At 45.2% G+C, this 17799-nt stretch overlaps 1 protein-coding gene across 4 annotated transcripts in view; it reads right to left on the bottom strand.

Moving 5' to 3' along the window:
* Positions 1 to 17799, bottom strand: part of CSMD2 (CUB and Sushi multiple domains 2) — a 689612-nt gene that overhangs the window by 113680 nt on the left and 558133 nt on the right. For all 4 annotated transcript variants that reach the window (XM_027537925.1, XM_027537922.1, XM_027537923.1 and 1 more), the window contains 6 exons: positions 17201 to 17314; positions 7884 to 7979; positions 6575 to 6778; positions 6080 to 6204; positions 5142 to 5238; positions 3951 to 4055 (listed from right to left, as the gene is read on the bottom strand). In XM_027537925.1, coding sequence (XP_027393726.1) covers positions 3951 to 4055; positions 5142 to 5238; positions 6080 to 6204; positions 6575 to 6778; positions 7884 to 7979; positions 17201 to 17314 — 741 coding nt within the window. The remainder of the gene's footprint in view (positions 1 to 3950; positions 4056 to 5141; positions 5239 to 6079; positions 6205 to 6574; positions 6779 to 7883; positions 7980 to 17200; positions 17315 to 17799) is intronic.

Here is a 17799-nt window from a genome sequence, read left to right as displayed (position 1 = left end):
AGGTCATGAGCATCCTAGGATCTAGCTAATCCTCGCTCCACACCTGGATGAGATGCATTTGTTCTGATACCAGTTGGGTGATGCTGACACTAGCAGCAAGTGGGGCTTCCATCTGTCCATCCCGTTCAGAGGGTCCAGTCAAATGCCCCTTCCCCCATTTCTTACTCCTCATCCCACACCTGACTCAGGTGCTCCTTCTGTAAAGTCTCACCTGGCCAGGGCAGGCGCCCCTCTTCTGTACTCTCTTAGCATATCAGGTTGCACTGCAGTGACTGTTTCCATGTCCCTCTCTCCCCCTAGACTCTGTGCTTTGTGCTTATTGGGCGCCTACCCCAGGGCATGCCACCTGGCAGGGGTCCAGTGTTTCTTCATGACAGTCACCTTTCCTCCAGCTCCGGGGAGAACTTCTGCCCTTCCTGCTGACACCCCTGTGAGACCTGCAGTGCTGTCATGCCCTTCTCTGTCCACATACCTGCCTCTCTCCCATGGAGTCAGAAAGGACTTCTCTCTTGATCTTACGCAATCCTAGCAAAACCAGCATTGCACCTGGCACATTGTAAATATTCAATAAGTATTTGTTGAATGAATGGGTGACAGACCCTGCTGCCAGCCCATTCCTGTACCTCGTGTGGAGGGGATGGGCAGACAGTCTCAGGATGAAAGCAGCCACCCCAGCAACCTCTGTCTTTGTTGCCCCACAAGACACACCTGCCATCCTTTTTCTTTTTTAAAAATTAAAAAAATTAATACAATTTTTAAAGGTTACTTTTCACTTCCATACTGTTCTTACTGTTCATGGAGTTCTCAAGGCAAGAATACTGAAGTGGTTTGCCATTCCCTTCTCCAGTGGACCACATTCTGTCAGATCTGAAGTTGAATGGTTCTACGAAGACCTTCAAGATCTTTTAGAACTAACACCCAAAAAAGATGTCCTTTTCATTATAGGGGACTGGAATGCAAAAGTAGGAAGTCAAGAAACACCTGGAGTAACAGGCAAATTTGGCCTTGGAATACGGAATGAAGCAGGGCAAAGACTAATAGAGTTTTGCCAAGAAAATGCACTGGTCATAACAAACACCCTCTTCCAACAACACAAGGGAAGACTCTACACATGGACATCACCAGATGGTCAACATCGAAATCAGATTGATTATATTCTTTGCAGCCAAAGATGGAGAAGCTCTATACAGTCAGCAAAAACAAGACCAGGAGCTGACTGTGGCTTAGACCATGAATTCCTTATTGCCAAATTCAGACTTAAATTGAAGAAAGTAAGGAAAACCAGTAGACCATTCAGGTATGACCTAAATCAAATCCCTTATGATAATACCGTGGAAGTGAGAAATAGATTTAAAGGACTAGATCTGATAGATAGAGTGCCTGATGAGCTATGGAATGAGGTTCATGACATTGTACAGGAGACAGGGATCAAGACCATCCCCATGGAAAACAAATGCAAAAAAGCAAAATGGCTGTCGGGGGAGGCCTTACAAATAGCTGTGAAAAGAAGGGAAGCAAAAAGCAAAGGAGAAAAGGAAAGATATAAATATCTGAATGCAGAGTTCCAAAGAATAGCAAGAAGAGATAAGAAAGCCTTCCTCAGCGATCAATGCAAAGAAATAGAGGAAAACAACAGAATGGGAAAGACTAGAGATCTCTTCAAGAAAATCAGAGATACCAAAGGAACATTTCATGCAAAGATGGGCTCGATAAAGGACAGAAATCGTATGGACCTAACAGAAGCAGAAGATATTAAGAAGAGATGGCAAGAATACACAGAAGAACTGTACAAAACAGATCTTCACGACCCAGATAATCACGATGGTGTGATCACTGACCTAGAGCCAGACATCCTGGAATGTGAAGTCAAATGGGGCTTAGAAAGCATCACTACAAACAAAGCTAGTAGAGGTGATGGAATTCCAGTTGAACTATTCCAAATCCTGAAAGATGATACTGTGAAAGTGCTGCACTCAATACGCCAGCAAATTTGGAAAACTCAGCAGTGGCCACAGGACTGGAAAATGTCAGTTTTCATTCCAATCCCAAAGAAAGGCAATGCCAAAGAATGCTCAAACAATTGCACAATTGTACTCATCTCACACGCTAGTAAAGTAATGCTTAAAAGTCTCCAAGCCAGGCTTCAGCAATACGTGAACCGTGAACTTCCTGATGTTCAAGCTGGTTTCAGAAAAGGCAGAGGAACCAGAGACCAAATTGCCAACATCCTCTGGATCATGGAAAAAGCAAGAGAGTTTCAGAAAAACATATATTTCTGCTTTATTGACTATGCCAAAGTCTTTGACTGTGTGGATCACAATAAACTGTGGGAAATTCTGAAAGAAATGGGAATACCAGACCACCTGACCTGCCTCTTGAGAAACCTGTATGCAGGTCAGGAAGCAACAGTTAGAACTGGACATGGAACAACAGACTGGTTCCAAATAGGAAAAGGAGTACGTCAAGGCTGTATATTGTCACCCTGTTTATTTAGCTTATATGCAGAGTACATCATGAGAAACGCTGGACTGGAAGAAACACAAGCTGGAATCAAGATTGCCTGGAGAATTATCAATAACCTAAAATATGCAGATGATGCCACCCTTATGGTAGAAAGTGAAGAGGAACTAAAAAGCCTCTTGATGAAAGTGAAAGTGGAGAGTGAAAAGGTTGGCTTAAAGTTCAACATTCAGAAAACGAGGATCATGGCATCCGGTCCCACCACTTCATGGCAAATAGATGGGGAAACAGTGGAAACAGTGTCAGACTTTACTTTTCTGGGCTCCAAAATCACTGCAGATGGTGACTGCAGCCATGAAATTAAAAGATGCTTACTCCTTGGAAGAAAAGTTATGACCAACCTAGATAGCATATTCAAAAGCAGAGACATTACTTTGCCAACAAAGGTCGGTCTAGTCAAGGCTATGGTTTTTCCTGTGGTCATGTATGGATGTGAGATTTGGACTGTGAAGAAGGCTGAGTGCCGAAGAATCGATGCTTTTGAACTGTGGTGTTGGAGAAGACTCTTGAGAGTCCCTTGGACTGCAAGGAGATCCAACCAGTCCATTCTGAAGGAGATCAGCCCTGGGATTTCTTTGGAAGGAATGATGCTAAAGCTGAAACTCCAGTACTTTGGCCACCTCATGCAAAGAGTTGACTCATTGGAAAAGACTCTGATGCTGGGAGGGATTGGGGGCAAGAGGAGAAGGGGACGACGGAGGACGAGATGGCTGGATGGCATCACTGACTTGGTGGACGTGAGTCTCAGTGAACTCTGGGAGTTGGTGTTGGACAGGGAGGCCTGGCGTGCTGCGATTCATGGGGTCGCAAAGAGTTGGACACGGCTGAGCGACTGATCTGATCTTTCACTTCCAATTATTATAAAATATTGGCTCTATTCCCCGTGTTGTACAATACATCCTTGAGCCTATCTTATGCCCAATAGTTTGTACTTCTCTCTCTCCCTGTAACCCTTTTCTTCAAGGGCTTTTAGTTGTGATCACTTGGGGATGCTGGAAGCCAGGATGTAAGGTTTTGAGGATGGAGGGAGAAATCTGGTGGGAGAGGAGTAAAGTCTGCAACAAGAAGAGGAAATTCAAGGACAGCTGCATCACTGACCAGAGCTCAGAGAGGCCAGCTTTTAGACCAGAGCACCTTACACCTCCATTATTCTCTAAATAATATCCCGGGCCCCTTCCCGTTCCTGTGGGGACTCAGAGGGAGCACACAGGTTTCTGCATAACAGACCCTTGGGTGAGAACCCTGGCTTCACTGCTTCCTGGCTGTTTCTGACCTTCTCTGAGCTTGAGCATCCTCATTTAGGTCTGTGTGAGGCTTCAGCAGGGTAGAGAACACACAGCCCCAGAACAACCCCCGGTTCCTCATGGGGAACTCAGGCCCTGTCAGTTCCCACCCTGAACCCTGCACACTCTGAGACCCTGGATTCTCACTTTTGTACTCCAAGTGGAAGCCGGCTGCAGACACACTGATGTCTGAGTAGAAATGCAGGTAGAGCTGGTTGGAGGTGCTATTCAGTAGGGCAGGCATGGTTGTTCCTGGGCAAGGAAACAGGGACCAATCAGGCTTAGCCTCTCCCACCCCTGGGCACCACCCCTGTTGCAACCTGTTGGGGTTCTGATCCCGAGGTCCCCACGTGTCCCAGCTATCAAGCCCACTGAATGACAAATTAGCTCCCCTCAGAGTGCGGGGTCTCTAATACCTACAGGAGGAGACACTCTGAACCACTTCTAGCAAAAGAGCAGTGACCACACCACATGCCAGCAGCAGGTGACCTCCTTCGGGGGCCTATGAGTGTGGTCCCCTGCCAGGTGTCTTCAAAGTGATTCTGACATGAATAATTCACTGGGCCATCCAGGCACTGTAGACAGTTTACCTGGGGCATGCGACTCACTCCTAGATCTTGGCAACAGGGAGTTCTGGGGCCTACGAGACGGAGATAAATTGCCCTGGCCTTTGGGCAAAATCATACACTATACTTAGAAGTCCACTGCTGGAATGGAAAATGGTGTGGCCAGTCTGCTGGCAGTCCTTCAAAACAATTATATACAGAATCACCATATGACCCAGGAATTCCACTCCTAGGTATACATATACCTAAGAGACTTGAAAACATGTTCCTGTGGAAACTTGTATGTGAATGTCCACAGCAACATTATTCATAATTAGCCAATGAGTGGAAACAACCAAATGTCCTTCAACTGATGAGTGGATGAATGAAATGTGGTCTGTCCACACAGTGAAGGGTCGACCCTTGAAAACATTACACTGAATGAAAGAAGCCAGACCTAGAAGGCCATAAATTGTAGGACTCCACTTAGATGAAATGTCTGAAACAAGCAAATCCAAAGAGACAGAAAGTATGTTAGTCGTTGCCAGGGGGTGGTGGTGAACAGGACAATGGTGAGTGTGTACAGATGGGTACCTGGTTTCTTTTGGGGCTGATGCCAATGTCCTGGAATTGGATAGTGGTGATGGTCGTAGAACCTTGTGAATATACTAAAACCCACTGAATTGTACACTTAAAAATGATAAATTTTACGGCATATGAATCCCATTTCAATAATGATAATAATAATTCTGCCGCTGCCCCGCGAGTCCAGGTCCCTGGGAGCCCGTCTCACCTGAGAAGCTCCCCAGCATGGTAACAGTGTTGTCTGCACCATCAAACACTTCCAGGGAGTCCCAGTTCTGCTCTGTGACAAAACTGACGACTTGAATCTGGGAAGGCAGGGGGAGTGAACTGTTAGGCAACCCTCTCTTCCCCACTCCCTTCCCCCTCCTCCTTTCATGTAGTTAATTCAATTACTGAGCACCTCATCCGGATCACACTGTGCTGGGAACTCTGATAAAAGGAAGACGCGATCCCTGTTCCCAAGGAGTTCATTGAGGGAGAGAGAGGTGGGATGGTTGCATGACAGTGGGGTGCTTTGTCAGGCAGAGAAGCAGGAAAGGACAGTCCAGGGTGTAGGGCTACTTTGGGGTGACTAGCCTCCTCCTCATCTCTCCAATACTCCTTGAGTTTCCTCACTGTCCTGTCTCCAGACATCCTGCAGCTGCCAGCCAGTAACCCACCCCTGGGTGGACCTGTCCACCGGGAGTCCCTGTGGTTTCTCTCTGTCGGCCTTGCGGGCTGTCCCCCTCCTCCCAGGAGCAGCAGCCGTCCTGGGGGTCCTCCACCTGCTCGCATCCGCACGCACCAGTCTGGCCCCGATTCTGCTGCTGCCTCGGGCTGCGGGCGCAACACCCCCGATGTGTGTGAGGGGGTGCCTGTCGGTTTGCGCCTTCCCCTCACCTGCAATGCCTCCTCTCCCAACTCCCAGAAAAATCTTAAGAACAGTACCCTTCACTTGAAAAACACCTCCTGTGACTCCTCCCAGGCTTCACACTCCACCTCCAGGCCCACCTCCTCCTCTCGGCGACTTCCCCGACGGCCCAGCCAGCTCCCACACCTCATTTTTCCTGAGCTGGGAGCTGTTGTGTTTTTCTGACTGTGGGCCTCCACTGCGTCCCTGCCCTGAGGGGCTGGAGACAGGCTGCGAAGTCTCCCCCTGGCTCCTACCTGGATGCCAGCGCCTTCCGGGACCATGATCTTCCACACACAGTTGAGGCTGTTGAGGTAGGGCTCAGGGAAGCCGGGGGACAGGATGGTGCCCCTGCGCTCCGTGAGGTTTCCGCCACAGGGCACTGGGAGAGAGGCAGCTTTCGTCTGGGTGGGTTCGCAGGGAGCAGGCCCTGCCTAGGGCTTCCAGCCTCGCTGTGACTCCGCCCCCTGCTGGCTCCGCCCACGGGCACAGCCCCGCCCCCCTCCCCTGGGTGGTCCCCCTACAACCCTTCCTCAGGGACCTGGACTCTGCCCTGCACCCCACCCCCCCAACCCCTGCCCTCCCGCCTGATCAGCAGCTCCCATTGCCCCTTCATACCCACTCATGGGACACGGGTTGACCTGGAAGGGGCCACCCACTCTCTCAAGTTACCCTGGCAGGCAGAGCTCGTGTGTCTTGCTGGGTATTTGCTGGCCACCCTCTCCCCCAAGCCCTGGTTGTCCAGGACTCACCCACACACGTTGGTGCTGAGACATTCCACTGGGCCAAGGCCCCAGGAACGGGGAGGCACTCAATTTCTGGGGAGCCCTGCAGGGCATAGCCAGAGTTGCATTCGAAGCGGACGATGGCCCCCACGGAGAAGTCACTGCCCAGCCTCCGGCCGTAGCGGGGTTCTGGCACTGAGCTGCACTGCGTGGCGCTGGTTCGGGGCACCGCTGCAGGGAACAGGGGTGCTGAGGGGCAGGCCTCACCCCTCTAGAAACGGGTCCGGGAATGGACACATCGCGGGGCTGGAATGGGGTGGGACTCTGAGAGGCTCTGGGTGCTTTCCCTTAGGACGGGGGTAGGGGGCTTTCTAGGATGAAGCCCATCTTCCTGAAATACAGTCGGACATGCCAGGTAGCACAGCTTCTGTAAACTACGGAAAACAGTAAGAGCCACAGGCCGAGCCTTTAGGCTCAGTTGTGCTCTTCGCCTTCCCAATGAAGCCCCTTGCACAGTAGGGTCCGATGTCCCCTAGGACCCTGCCCAGGGCCCTGCTCTCACAGACCTGAATTTCCCTTCCCCACCTACAGGGGGCGATAGGACCTTTGACCCCCAGGCCCAGGAAGGGTGTCTCCGGGGCAGGATTACCCCTACACAGGGCAGTGCAGCTCCTTCTGGGCAGTGGAATATACAGGACCTCACTTGGAACCCGAGCCCCAGGAGAGTGGACACTCTCCTCAGCAAAGAGAGGCTGGGGCCTGCAGGGGAAGGCTAGGCTGCTCCGAGACTTGGCCTTTCAGGGCCGTAAGGAGGGGAACAGACACTGATTACCCGCTTCGCACCAGCTACTCTGTGAGGTGACATGGTCACCCTGATTTTATAGGTGAGCAAACTGGGCCTCTGAGAGGGGGAGTAGCTGGTGCCCAGTTAGACAGTGCCAGGGCTGGGGTTCAAATCCATGTCCAGCTCACTTTAAAGCCCATGTTTTTCCTGGACCTTTACAGGCCTTGCAGACAAAGCCATACTCCATGGGAGAAGGTCTAGGTAAGAGGCCTGGACTGGTCCTCTCAATGCCATGAGGACTGTGCCACACAATGGGGAGTGGGGGAGGGCACAAATTAGCTTCCCTTCTCTGATTTCTCCCTTTATCCAATATGGAGTTGGGTCCAAGAATTGTCTATATTGAATGTATAAAATTCAACTGAATTTCAGGGAATTGCTCCACAAACACCATAAGAATGAGGCTCAGACTGGGGGGAGGTCAAAGGTCCCTGTTCTCCTTGATCCCCGAAGATGGAGATTGCCTTCACACCTCCCACATCACATCCTGCATACCTTGGTAAACAAAGTGGAAGCCTCTGGCTGGTACTTGGCCTTTGGCACTGAACTTAACGAGGACTTGATTGGAGGTGGCCAAGGGCAGCGATTCTCCTGCCAAGATAAGGGATGAGGAGAAGAGGAAGATGGTGAGTCCAGCAGTCAGTCGGGCCTGGTAGGTAATATCCAGGCCAGGACAGAAGGGCTACCCACACCCCACACAGCAACCCCTTCCACCTCCCAGGTCTTCCTGAAATAAAACCTCACATTTATACTGTACTTTAAAGTTTACAGAAAGCTCTCACACCTATTGTCTTATGTTGACCTATATCAATGCAAGGTTAGCACTCAGTACCCACAGTCTATAGATCAAGAAAGAAAAGTTAAGAAGGATCAAATGATCTGCTTAGAAAGGAGAAAGCTTCTAAAGACATGTTGACCCACAGGGACGGGGAGATTGGCCATTACCAAAGTGACTGGTGGTTTACTTAGAAAACTGATGTCAATCTGATAACAACAAACAAGCAAAAAGGCCCCAAGTTCTGGGAAGGAGGGTGATGTAATCATCAGAGAGCATCCCAGGCTTTTCCCAGATGCCCTGTGAAGTGACTGATAACCAGAGAGATCATATAATTTATTGCCCACACTAGGGCACTTCTGAGAGTCAAAGGGCATGTTATTAATAATTATTATTCTGAGACAACCAAATGAAAGCTGGGACTATACCAGGCAAAGCAGGGCGTATACACTGGGGAAAGTCTGCACAGGCACAGGAAGCTAAGGAAGCCCAACAGCCTTTATATCAGAAGAAAAAGGTGTGTCTTCTGCTTGATGTGGTCCAGATGGACCTGCAACTGTGAGGTGGAGTCCTGCTCACCATCACCTTCCTGTGGAAGCTCTTGGAGAAAGTGGGGTGATGGGCAATGGCAAGACCACTCTGCATGCTGCCCCTCCACAACCTTAGGGACCCCTGGGAATGTCTGCTGACCCACCCTCAGAAGGGAAGCAGGGCTGTAAACAGAAAGCCGGGCTATATCTCTACTGCAGCAGGGTTTGACACTGGAACCAGCCAAGGAGGCTTTGGGAGGCACATTTAGGGCCCAGCAGTGCTTCTAGAAAGCCCATGTGATATTCTTGGTCATGGGGATTAGAGACCCTTTTTCACAACACATTTAGATTTACAGAGGTCTCAGATGGCTGAGCCTAGGAATTACTTCCCCAGCTAACTTCTGGCTGCCAAAGCAAAAAGAAACTCTTGAAGAAAAGCTTTTCTTGATTTTCACCACCATCTCTAAGTTCCTCCTTTCAATAAATGTGAGCAGAACAAACTCAACTTTTCCATACTCCCAGCTGGATATATGTGGTGTGAAAGTGTTGTCGTTCAGTCATGTTCAACTCTTTATGACCCTCTGGACTGTAGCCCACAAGTTTCCTCTGTCTATGAAATTCTCCAGGCAAGAATACTGGAGTGGGTAGCCACTTCCTTCTCCCGAGGATCTTCCTGACCCAGGGATTGAACCCGGGTCTCCTGCATGGCAGGTAGTTTCTTTACTGTCTGAGCCACCTGGTATATGTGGAGAAGGACCTCCATAATCTCTCCCTGATCCCGTTTCAACTTTCAGTCCTGGACATAGCAATCTCCATCTCCAGGGATAAGCTCACAGTAAAATCCCTGGACATAAGAAAAGATTCCAAAGGTTTAAGGGAAGAGAACTCACAGAAGTCAAAGCAAATATCTTTATGTGAACTACAACAAAGAACAGGTGAAAAATCTCAGAAGATTTTCAATCGCAGTTGTCACAAGATGAAATTCTAGCATTGTATCTCTGAAAGTAGAGGAGGAAATGTGTCAAAGGTCAGATCTGAGATCAATAAAGGCCACAGAGAGATGACAGCAGCACCACATAGAACTAGATTCTGCAGAAATCAAACAGAAAAGTGGAGATTAAAGTTGGGAAATTCTTCCAGAATCCACAGAAAAAGGACGAGGGGATTAAACTAATGAGAGGAATGACAAGTTACATGGAAGAGATACGGGGGAAAAAATCCGATATGCATATATTAGGAATTCTAGAGAGAGAAGATGAGAAACTGAAGGAGAAAAAATAATTTAAGAAGGAAGACAACATTCTAAGCTTAAGAAAGATTTGAGGTTTTAGGTGAAACTGCTCACAAAGGGCTGCATCTAAGTAATGAAAAGCGATTTCCACCACAACACGTCCTGCTAGCCTTTTCAATTTTAAAAATAAAGAGAAATATGAAAGGTTTTTAAAAGACAAAAACATGGATTGCCTACAAGGACAAAGAATTAGACTGGACATCAACTCATCCATAACATTAACTATGGGAATAAAGAAACCACTGTGGTTTTTTATGAAATAAGTTGCTGACCCATAATTTGATTTATAATCAAGTTGTCATTTATACAATACATCAAAGGAAAGACATTCTCATACATGCAAGGTGACAGAAAGTACTGCAGTCAGGAGCCTGACTTTTAAAAAAGGAACAAAAGTGGGGAAATCAAAAGGCATCAGGGACAAAGACAACTAGCAAAACGTAGTCCAACCCAATTAATTATTGTTAGGGAGGTAACACTAAATGCAAACGGAGAACCTTGTTCTTGGGAAAGAAGTCCATAATTAGAAAATAATTACTAATAACACTGATAAGGCATGGATATATCAACAAAATTTGGGAATGAGATATGGGTCAGGTATGAATGGAAGGGTGAAGAAGCAAAAGCAAAACAAAACAAACAAAACCCCAGAATGAACAAAACAAGGTTATCACACGCTTCACTGATAAAACAAGTAAACTTCCTTTTAAAAGAAGAAGACTCTCAAAGAAAATGAGGAAAGATAAATGAGGCAAACATATACAAACACAAAAAAAGACAGCAAGATAGCACAATTGTGGTAGCAGATACTTTCACACAATGTTCTCATTGACATATCTGAAGACTGCTGAGTAGCGATCCTCAAGCTTTTCTTTTCCTCCCCTGACAGCCTTAGGGACAGGGACACAGTTCACTCCCATCATCACCAGCGGCTCCTCATCAGTTTTTCTCTACATAAGAGACAATCTGAGGATGTTGGTATTAATATATATACGTCCTATACTTCTATTAATCATGTATCTATCTATCCATCCATCCATCCGTCCGTCTATCAATCATCTATGTCTAACTCTGTTTCTATTTCCATCGGTTATTTACATCTCTATCCATCTCTATTTCTATATCCATATTTGTCTATAGGCTCCATATGTATACCTATCTTTCTACCTGTACCTATACTATACTTCCGGGAAAGGCAATGGCACCCCACTCCAGTACTCTTGCCTGGGAAATCCCATGGATGGAGGAGCCTGGTAGGCTGCAGTCCATGGGGTTGCAAAGAGTCAGACACGACTGAGCGACTTCACTTTCACTTTTCACTTTCATGCATTGGAGAAGGAAATGGCAACCCACTCCAGTGTTCTTGCCTGGAGAATCCCAGGGACGGGGGAGCCTGGTGGGCTGCCATCCATGGGGTCGCACAGAGTTGGACACGGCTGAAGCGATTTAGCAGCAGCAGCATACTATACTTCTATATCTATGGTTATACTTTTATCTATCATGAGATTTTGAAAGCAATCCCGATTTACCTTCCAAATCCCTACCCTCCAAAATCCCAATTTACCTTCTTGGTTGAGTGTGTATGTGTGGGGTTGTTTCACTTCATTGAAAACCACTAATATATTGGGTTTGAACAATAAAACTGAGTATCTAATGGCGACTACATAGCTTATTTAATCCTAACAGTAACTCTAAGAGTAGAACATTTACTTTTTGCACTTTACACTTGAGGAAACTGATGCTCAGAGTGGCCAAGCACTATGTCCGCAGGCACCGACCAAGCAAGTGGGAAAGCTGGGAATAGAGACCAGGCAGTGTGACCAAACCAGTCCATCCTAAAGGAAATCAGTCCTGAATATTCACTGGAAGGACTGATGCTGAAGATGAAGCTCCAATACTTTGGCTACCTGATGCGAAGAGCCAGTTCAGTGGAAAAGACCCTGATGCTGGGAAAGATTGAGGGCAGGAGAAGGGGACGACAGAGGATGAGATGGTTGGATGGCATCACCGACTAAACAGACATGAATTTGAACAAACTCTGGGTGATAGTAAAGGACAGGGAAGCCTGCTGTGCTTCAGTTGATGGGGTCTCAAAGAGTTGGACAGGACTGAGTGACTGAAAAACAACAAAAGGGTGACCATAGAGCCTATGCTCACCTTTTCCCTCTATGTGGACTTTCTACATGACAAAGAACACACATTCTTCTCAGATACTTAGGGAATTAAAAAGAATGTCTTTGGCTACTGAGATGACCTCATTTAATCTCTAGAGTAGAAATGGTACAGACTGGCAATAAAAATAGAAATTAACACAAATGTTTAAATGTAAAAATAATAATATCCAAGTTCATGGGGGAAAAGAAGAGAGATATCCTTAAATAATTCTTGTGCAGAAAGAATAAATCATGATCACAGATTATTAGAGAGTAATGATGATGAAAACAGTACATATCAAAATTTATGGCATGGAGCCAAAACTATGTTTAAATGTGAATATATATGTTGTAACCTAGACAGCATATTAAAAAGCAGAGACATTACTTTGCCAGCAAAGGTCCGTATAGTCAAAGCAATAGTTTTTCCAGTAGTCATGTATGGATGTGAGAGTTGGACTATAAAGAAAGCTGAGCGCCAAAGAGTTGATGCTTTTGAACCGTGGTGTTGGAGTAGACTTTTGAGAGTACCTTGGACTGCAAGGAGATCCAACCAGTCCATCCTAACGGAAATCAGTCCTGAATATTCATTGGAAGGACTGATGCTGAAGCTGAAACTTCAATACTTTGGCCACCTGATGCAAAGAACTGACTCATTGGAAAAGACCCTGATGCTGGGGAAGATTGAAGGTGGGAGGAGAAGGGGACAACAGAGGATGAGATGGTTCGATGGCATCACCGACTCAATGGACATGAGTTTGAGTAAGCTCTGAGAGTTGGTGATGGACAGGGAATCCTGGCATGCTGCAGTCCAAGGGGTTGCAAAGAGTCGGACACAACTGAATTGAACTGAACTGATATGCTGTAAACATGCTTCTTTACTACATGGAGAAAATAACAAACAAAACTCTCAATTCAGAGAGTTAGAACAAGAAGAACAAAATGAAGGAAAAAAAAGGAGGGACTTTATGAAACACGGGTCAATTAATTAGAAAACAATAAAGTCTACAGAAGAATTGACATATCATGAGAAACGCTGGGCTGGATGAAGCACAAGCTGGAATCAAGATTGCTGGGAGAAGTATCAATAACCTCAGATATGCAGATGGCACCACCCTTATGGCAGAAAGTGAAGAAGAACTAAAAAGCCTCTTGGTGAAAATGAAAGAGGAGAGTGAAAAAGTTGGCTTAAAACTCAACATTCAGAAAACGAAGATCATGGCATCCGGTCCCATCACTTCATGGCAAATAGATGGGGAAACAGTGGAAACAGTGTCAGACTTTATTTTTTGGGGCTCCAAAATCACTGCAGATGGTGACTGCAGCCATGAAATTAAAAGATGTTTACTCCTTGGAAGAAAAGTTATGACCAACCTAGATAGCATATTCAAAAGCAGAGACATTACTTTGCCAACAAAGGTCTGTCTAGTCAAGGCTTTGGTTTTTCCTGTGGTCATGTATGGATGTGAGAGTTGGACTGTGAAGAAAGCTGAGCGCTGAAGAATTGATGCTTTTGAACTGTGGTGTTGGAGAAGACTCTTGAGAGTCCCTTGGACTGCAAGGAGATCCAACCAGTCCATTCTAAAGGAGATCAGCCCTGGGATTTCTTTGGAAGGAATGATGCTAAAGCTGAAACTCCAGTACTTTGGCCACCTCATGCGAAGAGTTGACTCATTGGAAAAGACTCTGATGCTGGGAGGGATTGGGGGCAGGAGGAGAAGGGGATGACAGAGGATGAGATGGCTGGATGGCATCACTGACTCGATGGACGTGAGTCTGAGTGAACTCTGGGAGTTGGTGATGGACAGGGAGGCCTGGCGTGCTGCGATTTGTGGGGTTGCAAAGAGTCGGACACGACTGAGCGACTGAACTGAACTGAATAGAAGCAATAAAAAATCAAATGAGGCAAATAAAACAAAACAAACTAAACACTATAAAACCTCTGGTCCAGTTGAGAAAAAAGGGCAACAATGAATATAGCATTCAGTCTGTGGAGTTTGTTATTATTTTCCAATTAATTATCCTCTGCTTTTGTTTTATGATATCTCTCCCATTTTTCTTCAGATTATTTTGGTGTTGTGTATAACCACTAATTCAAAGGAGACTAAACGTTATCATAGGATGTTATGTAAGCTATGGTGTTACATTTAAAATAATTACAAAATGGATTTTTTTTACTAACATAAAATATCAATGTTGATGTTAAGGTAATATACCTGATTAGACCAATAACCATGGGAGAAAAGAAAAGAAAAACCACTGAGAAGAGATAAAATAATGAGACAGATTTATTTGCAGATGATATTGCTTCTTGCCTAGAGGACCCAGGAGAATCGTTGGGTAGTGCTAGCATAATTATGGAGGGGTCAATGACTTTACAAGATGAATACACTCCAAATACCAGTCTTTTAATATACCAGCAAAGACTGGTTAGAAAATATAACAGCAGCGGGGAAGGGGAAGACTCACTTATAGTAGCAACAGCAAATATTTCCTTGAAATTTCTAGGTATAAAGTTAAAAAAAAATGTATATTGCCAAAATGAAAATGATACCACCTTTCCAGAGGGTTTTTTTTTCTTTCAGAAAATAATAAATAGAGAGACATACCATATTCTTGATGGGAAATAGAGTTACTATTATGAAGATGTAAGTTCTCCTCCAATTAATCTATAAATTTATTAGAATTCTGATGAAAATTCTGATGCAATATTTCTAAAAGTTATTTGGAGGGAAAATTAAGTAAGAATAGGCAATAAAAATTCAAAACCAAGAATGATAACAGGAATTTACAGTACCATATGTTTAAAGTTATCATAGTGTTAAGCATTATTGTAATGTTATACTAATTAAAGATTTTTGATACTGATAGAATAAACAGACATAGTGGAAATATATAAAAAGTCTAGAAACATACCTTTAACTTTATAAAAATATATGTAAATCTGGCACTTTGAAAATTCCATTAGGGAAACTGATTAAATTTACAAGAATGTTGGTTAAATATTCCTTATTTCAAATAATAAATCGAAATAAATTCCAGAGGTATTAAAAGAAACAATGAAACTAAAAAAGAAGTAAAAGAAAACACAGAGGAATATTTATTTAGTCATCAGAAAGGTGAAGGAGAAACTTATAAAAGATGGATTGATCTTTGATCACTGATAGATTTAGATGGTAAATTTAGATTTTCTGACATTAAAACATGCCCTGAAGAAAAGTAAATGGCAAATGACAAACTGTAAGGGAAGGTTTTTATATCATATGCTATAGACAAGAGGTTTATATGGCATGTGATATATATAGCTTATAATAATATGGAACTTTACTAAATACTGAAAAAACAAATGCTAATAGAAAAATCAACAATAACTTACAAGTATATTCACAAATAAAAACCATATGGGCCAACAGTTACCTTATAAAAGGTTAACCTAACTAGTGATTTAAAAAGGGCAAATTAAAAAATGAGATATCAATTTTACTTTTCAAAATGATGTTTTCATTTTCTTAATTACCTAGTTTTTGTGAGAATAAAACATGCCTTATACGTTGGGGAACAAAGTGGCAATAACTTTAGAGAGCGATATTTAACAATCTTTATAAAGAGCCTTAAAGATCACACATTTCCTTTAACTTAGCAATTCCAACTCCAGATATTCTAAGGTAACAGAGATGTATACAAAAATATATGTATACTATATTGAATTACTATTCATGAGAGTGAAAAATAAGAAACAATCTAAATGTTGATTGAGAATTCATTACATAACTTCATTACATAACTTTTAAATAACTATGATAGACTATTATACAGGATTTAAAAATCCTATTATAGAGGAAAATAAAGAGGAATGCTCACAGTGAACATTTTAATAAAAGTATGTGTATTGTTATGTTCAATAAAAAATGTAAAAGATTAAGTAGATATAAAGACTGGAAGGAGATACACTCCGTCTTCTCAGTGGTTCTTTCTGGGTGGTTTTTATTTTAATCCTTTATGCAATTATCTTGCCTCTATAAGTTTTCCACAATGAAAATGCAACGTGTTTATAATTAGAAAAACATGTTGGGTCTCAATGTCAACCCACAGGGGAACGCTACACCACTTGGGGTGGGGTGTAGACACAGCCTGGGGTGAAGTTTACCCTCTGAAGCGCCTTTCTTTTTTTAAATTTTAATTGGAGGCTAATTACAAGATTACAATATTGTGGTGGTTTTTGCCGTACATTCACATGAATCAGCCATGGGTGTACGTGTGTTCCCCATCCTGAACCCCCCTCCCACCTCTCTCCCCATCCCATCCTTCAGGGTCATCCCAGGGCAACAGCCCTGAGCGCCCTGTCTCATGCATCGAACCTGGACTGGTGATCTATTTCATATATGGTAATATGCATGTTTCAATGCTGTTCTCTCAAATCATCCCACCCTCGCCTTCTCCCACAGAGTCCAAAAGTCTGTTCTTTACATCTGTGTCTCTTTTGCCGTCTCGTCATGTTACCATCTTTCTAAATTCCATATATATGCATTAATACTGGAGAAGGCAATGGCACCTGACTTCAGTAATTTTGCCTGGAAAATCCCATGGATGGAGGAGCCTGGTAGGCTGCGGTGCATAGAGTCGCTAAGAGTCGGACACGAGTGAGCGATTTCACTTTCACTTTTCACTTTCATGCATCGGAGAAGGAAACGGCAACCCACTCCAGTGTTCTTGCCTGGAGAATCCCTGGGACGGCAGAGCCTGGTGGGCTGCCGTCTATGGGGTCGCACAGAGTTGGACACGACTGAAACGACTTAGCAGCAGCAGCAGCAGCTGCATGCGTTAATACACTGTATTGGTGTTTTTCTTTCTGACTTACTTCGCTCTGTATAATAGGCTCCAGTTTCATCCACCTCATTAGAACTGATTCAAATGCATTCTTTTTAATGGCTGAGTAACTGAAGCTCTTTGCTACGTGGGGGATATTAGCAGCCGCAGACACAAAGGGGTGGTTCCCCTGTGGCCACGCCTCCTTCCCCTCCATGTCCCCGCCCCACCCTCACTGTCGGCCCAGCCCGGGTTACCTGTGTGGGAGCCCGAGAGGGAGCTGAGGAGCCTAGAGTGCTGGTTGTGGCCGTCGTGCACCTCCACTACGTCGTTGAGGGCCGTGTGGAAGAAGGCAAACTGTCCAAACACCACTGTGGAGCAGAGAGAGACGTGGTGTGGAGATCTCAGGGGGAAGACGGGGCGGCCGTGCTCAGGGCTGGGGGGAGCCCCGGTGGGCTGGGGGCCCCGGATCAGGGGCAGGGCCGCCTCAGTGGAGCTTGTTGGTTCATGGGGGCTAACTGCTTGCTGAGCCTCTCCACTGGCTGATTGGACACGGGGCACAGGGACACGGGGAGGTGGGAAAGGCCCAACCAGAACTCTCCCACAGGGCTCGAGATGACATGGTGGGCTGCACCCAGCAGCCAGGCTAAACCCTATTCCTTCTCAGGTTGCAGCAGCAGCAGCTACTCTAGGACACGGAAGAGCTCTCCGTAACATCCCCGTATTCCATGTTGATCTCAGGACCCCATATTTTCCTTCATTTCTCCTGCAAAGATCTAGCCTTTGAGGGCATCCCCTGGCTACAAGACCCCCCACAGTTAATAGGAAAGCGTAGCAGCCCTCTCTGAGGAAGGAG

Source organism: Bos indicus x Bos taurus, chromosome 3 (genome assembly GCF_003369695.1).
Source record: "Bos indicus x Bos taurus breed Angus x Brahman F1 hybrid chromosome 3, Bos_hybrid_MaternalHap_v2.0, whole genome shotgun sequence".
In the NCBI taxonomy this organism is placed as follows: domain Eukaryota; kingdom Metazoa; phylum Chordata; class Mammalia; order Artiodactyla; family Bovidae; genus Bos; species Bos indicus x Bos taurus.
The sequence above is the reverse complement of the archived record's forward strand: the minus strand, read 5'-3'. Positions and strand labels throughout refer to the sequence as shown.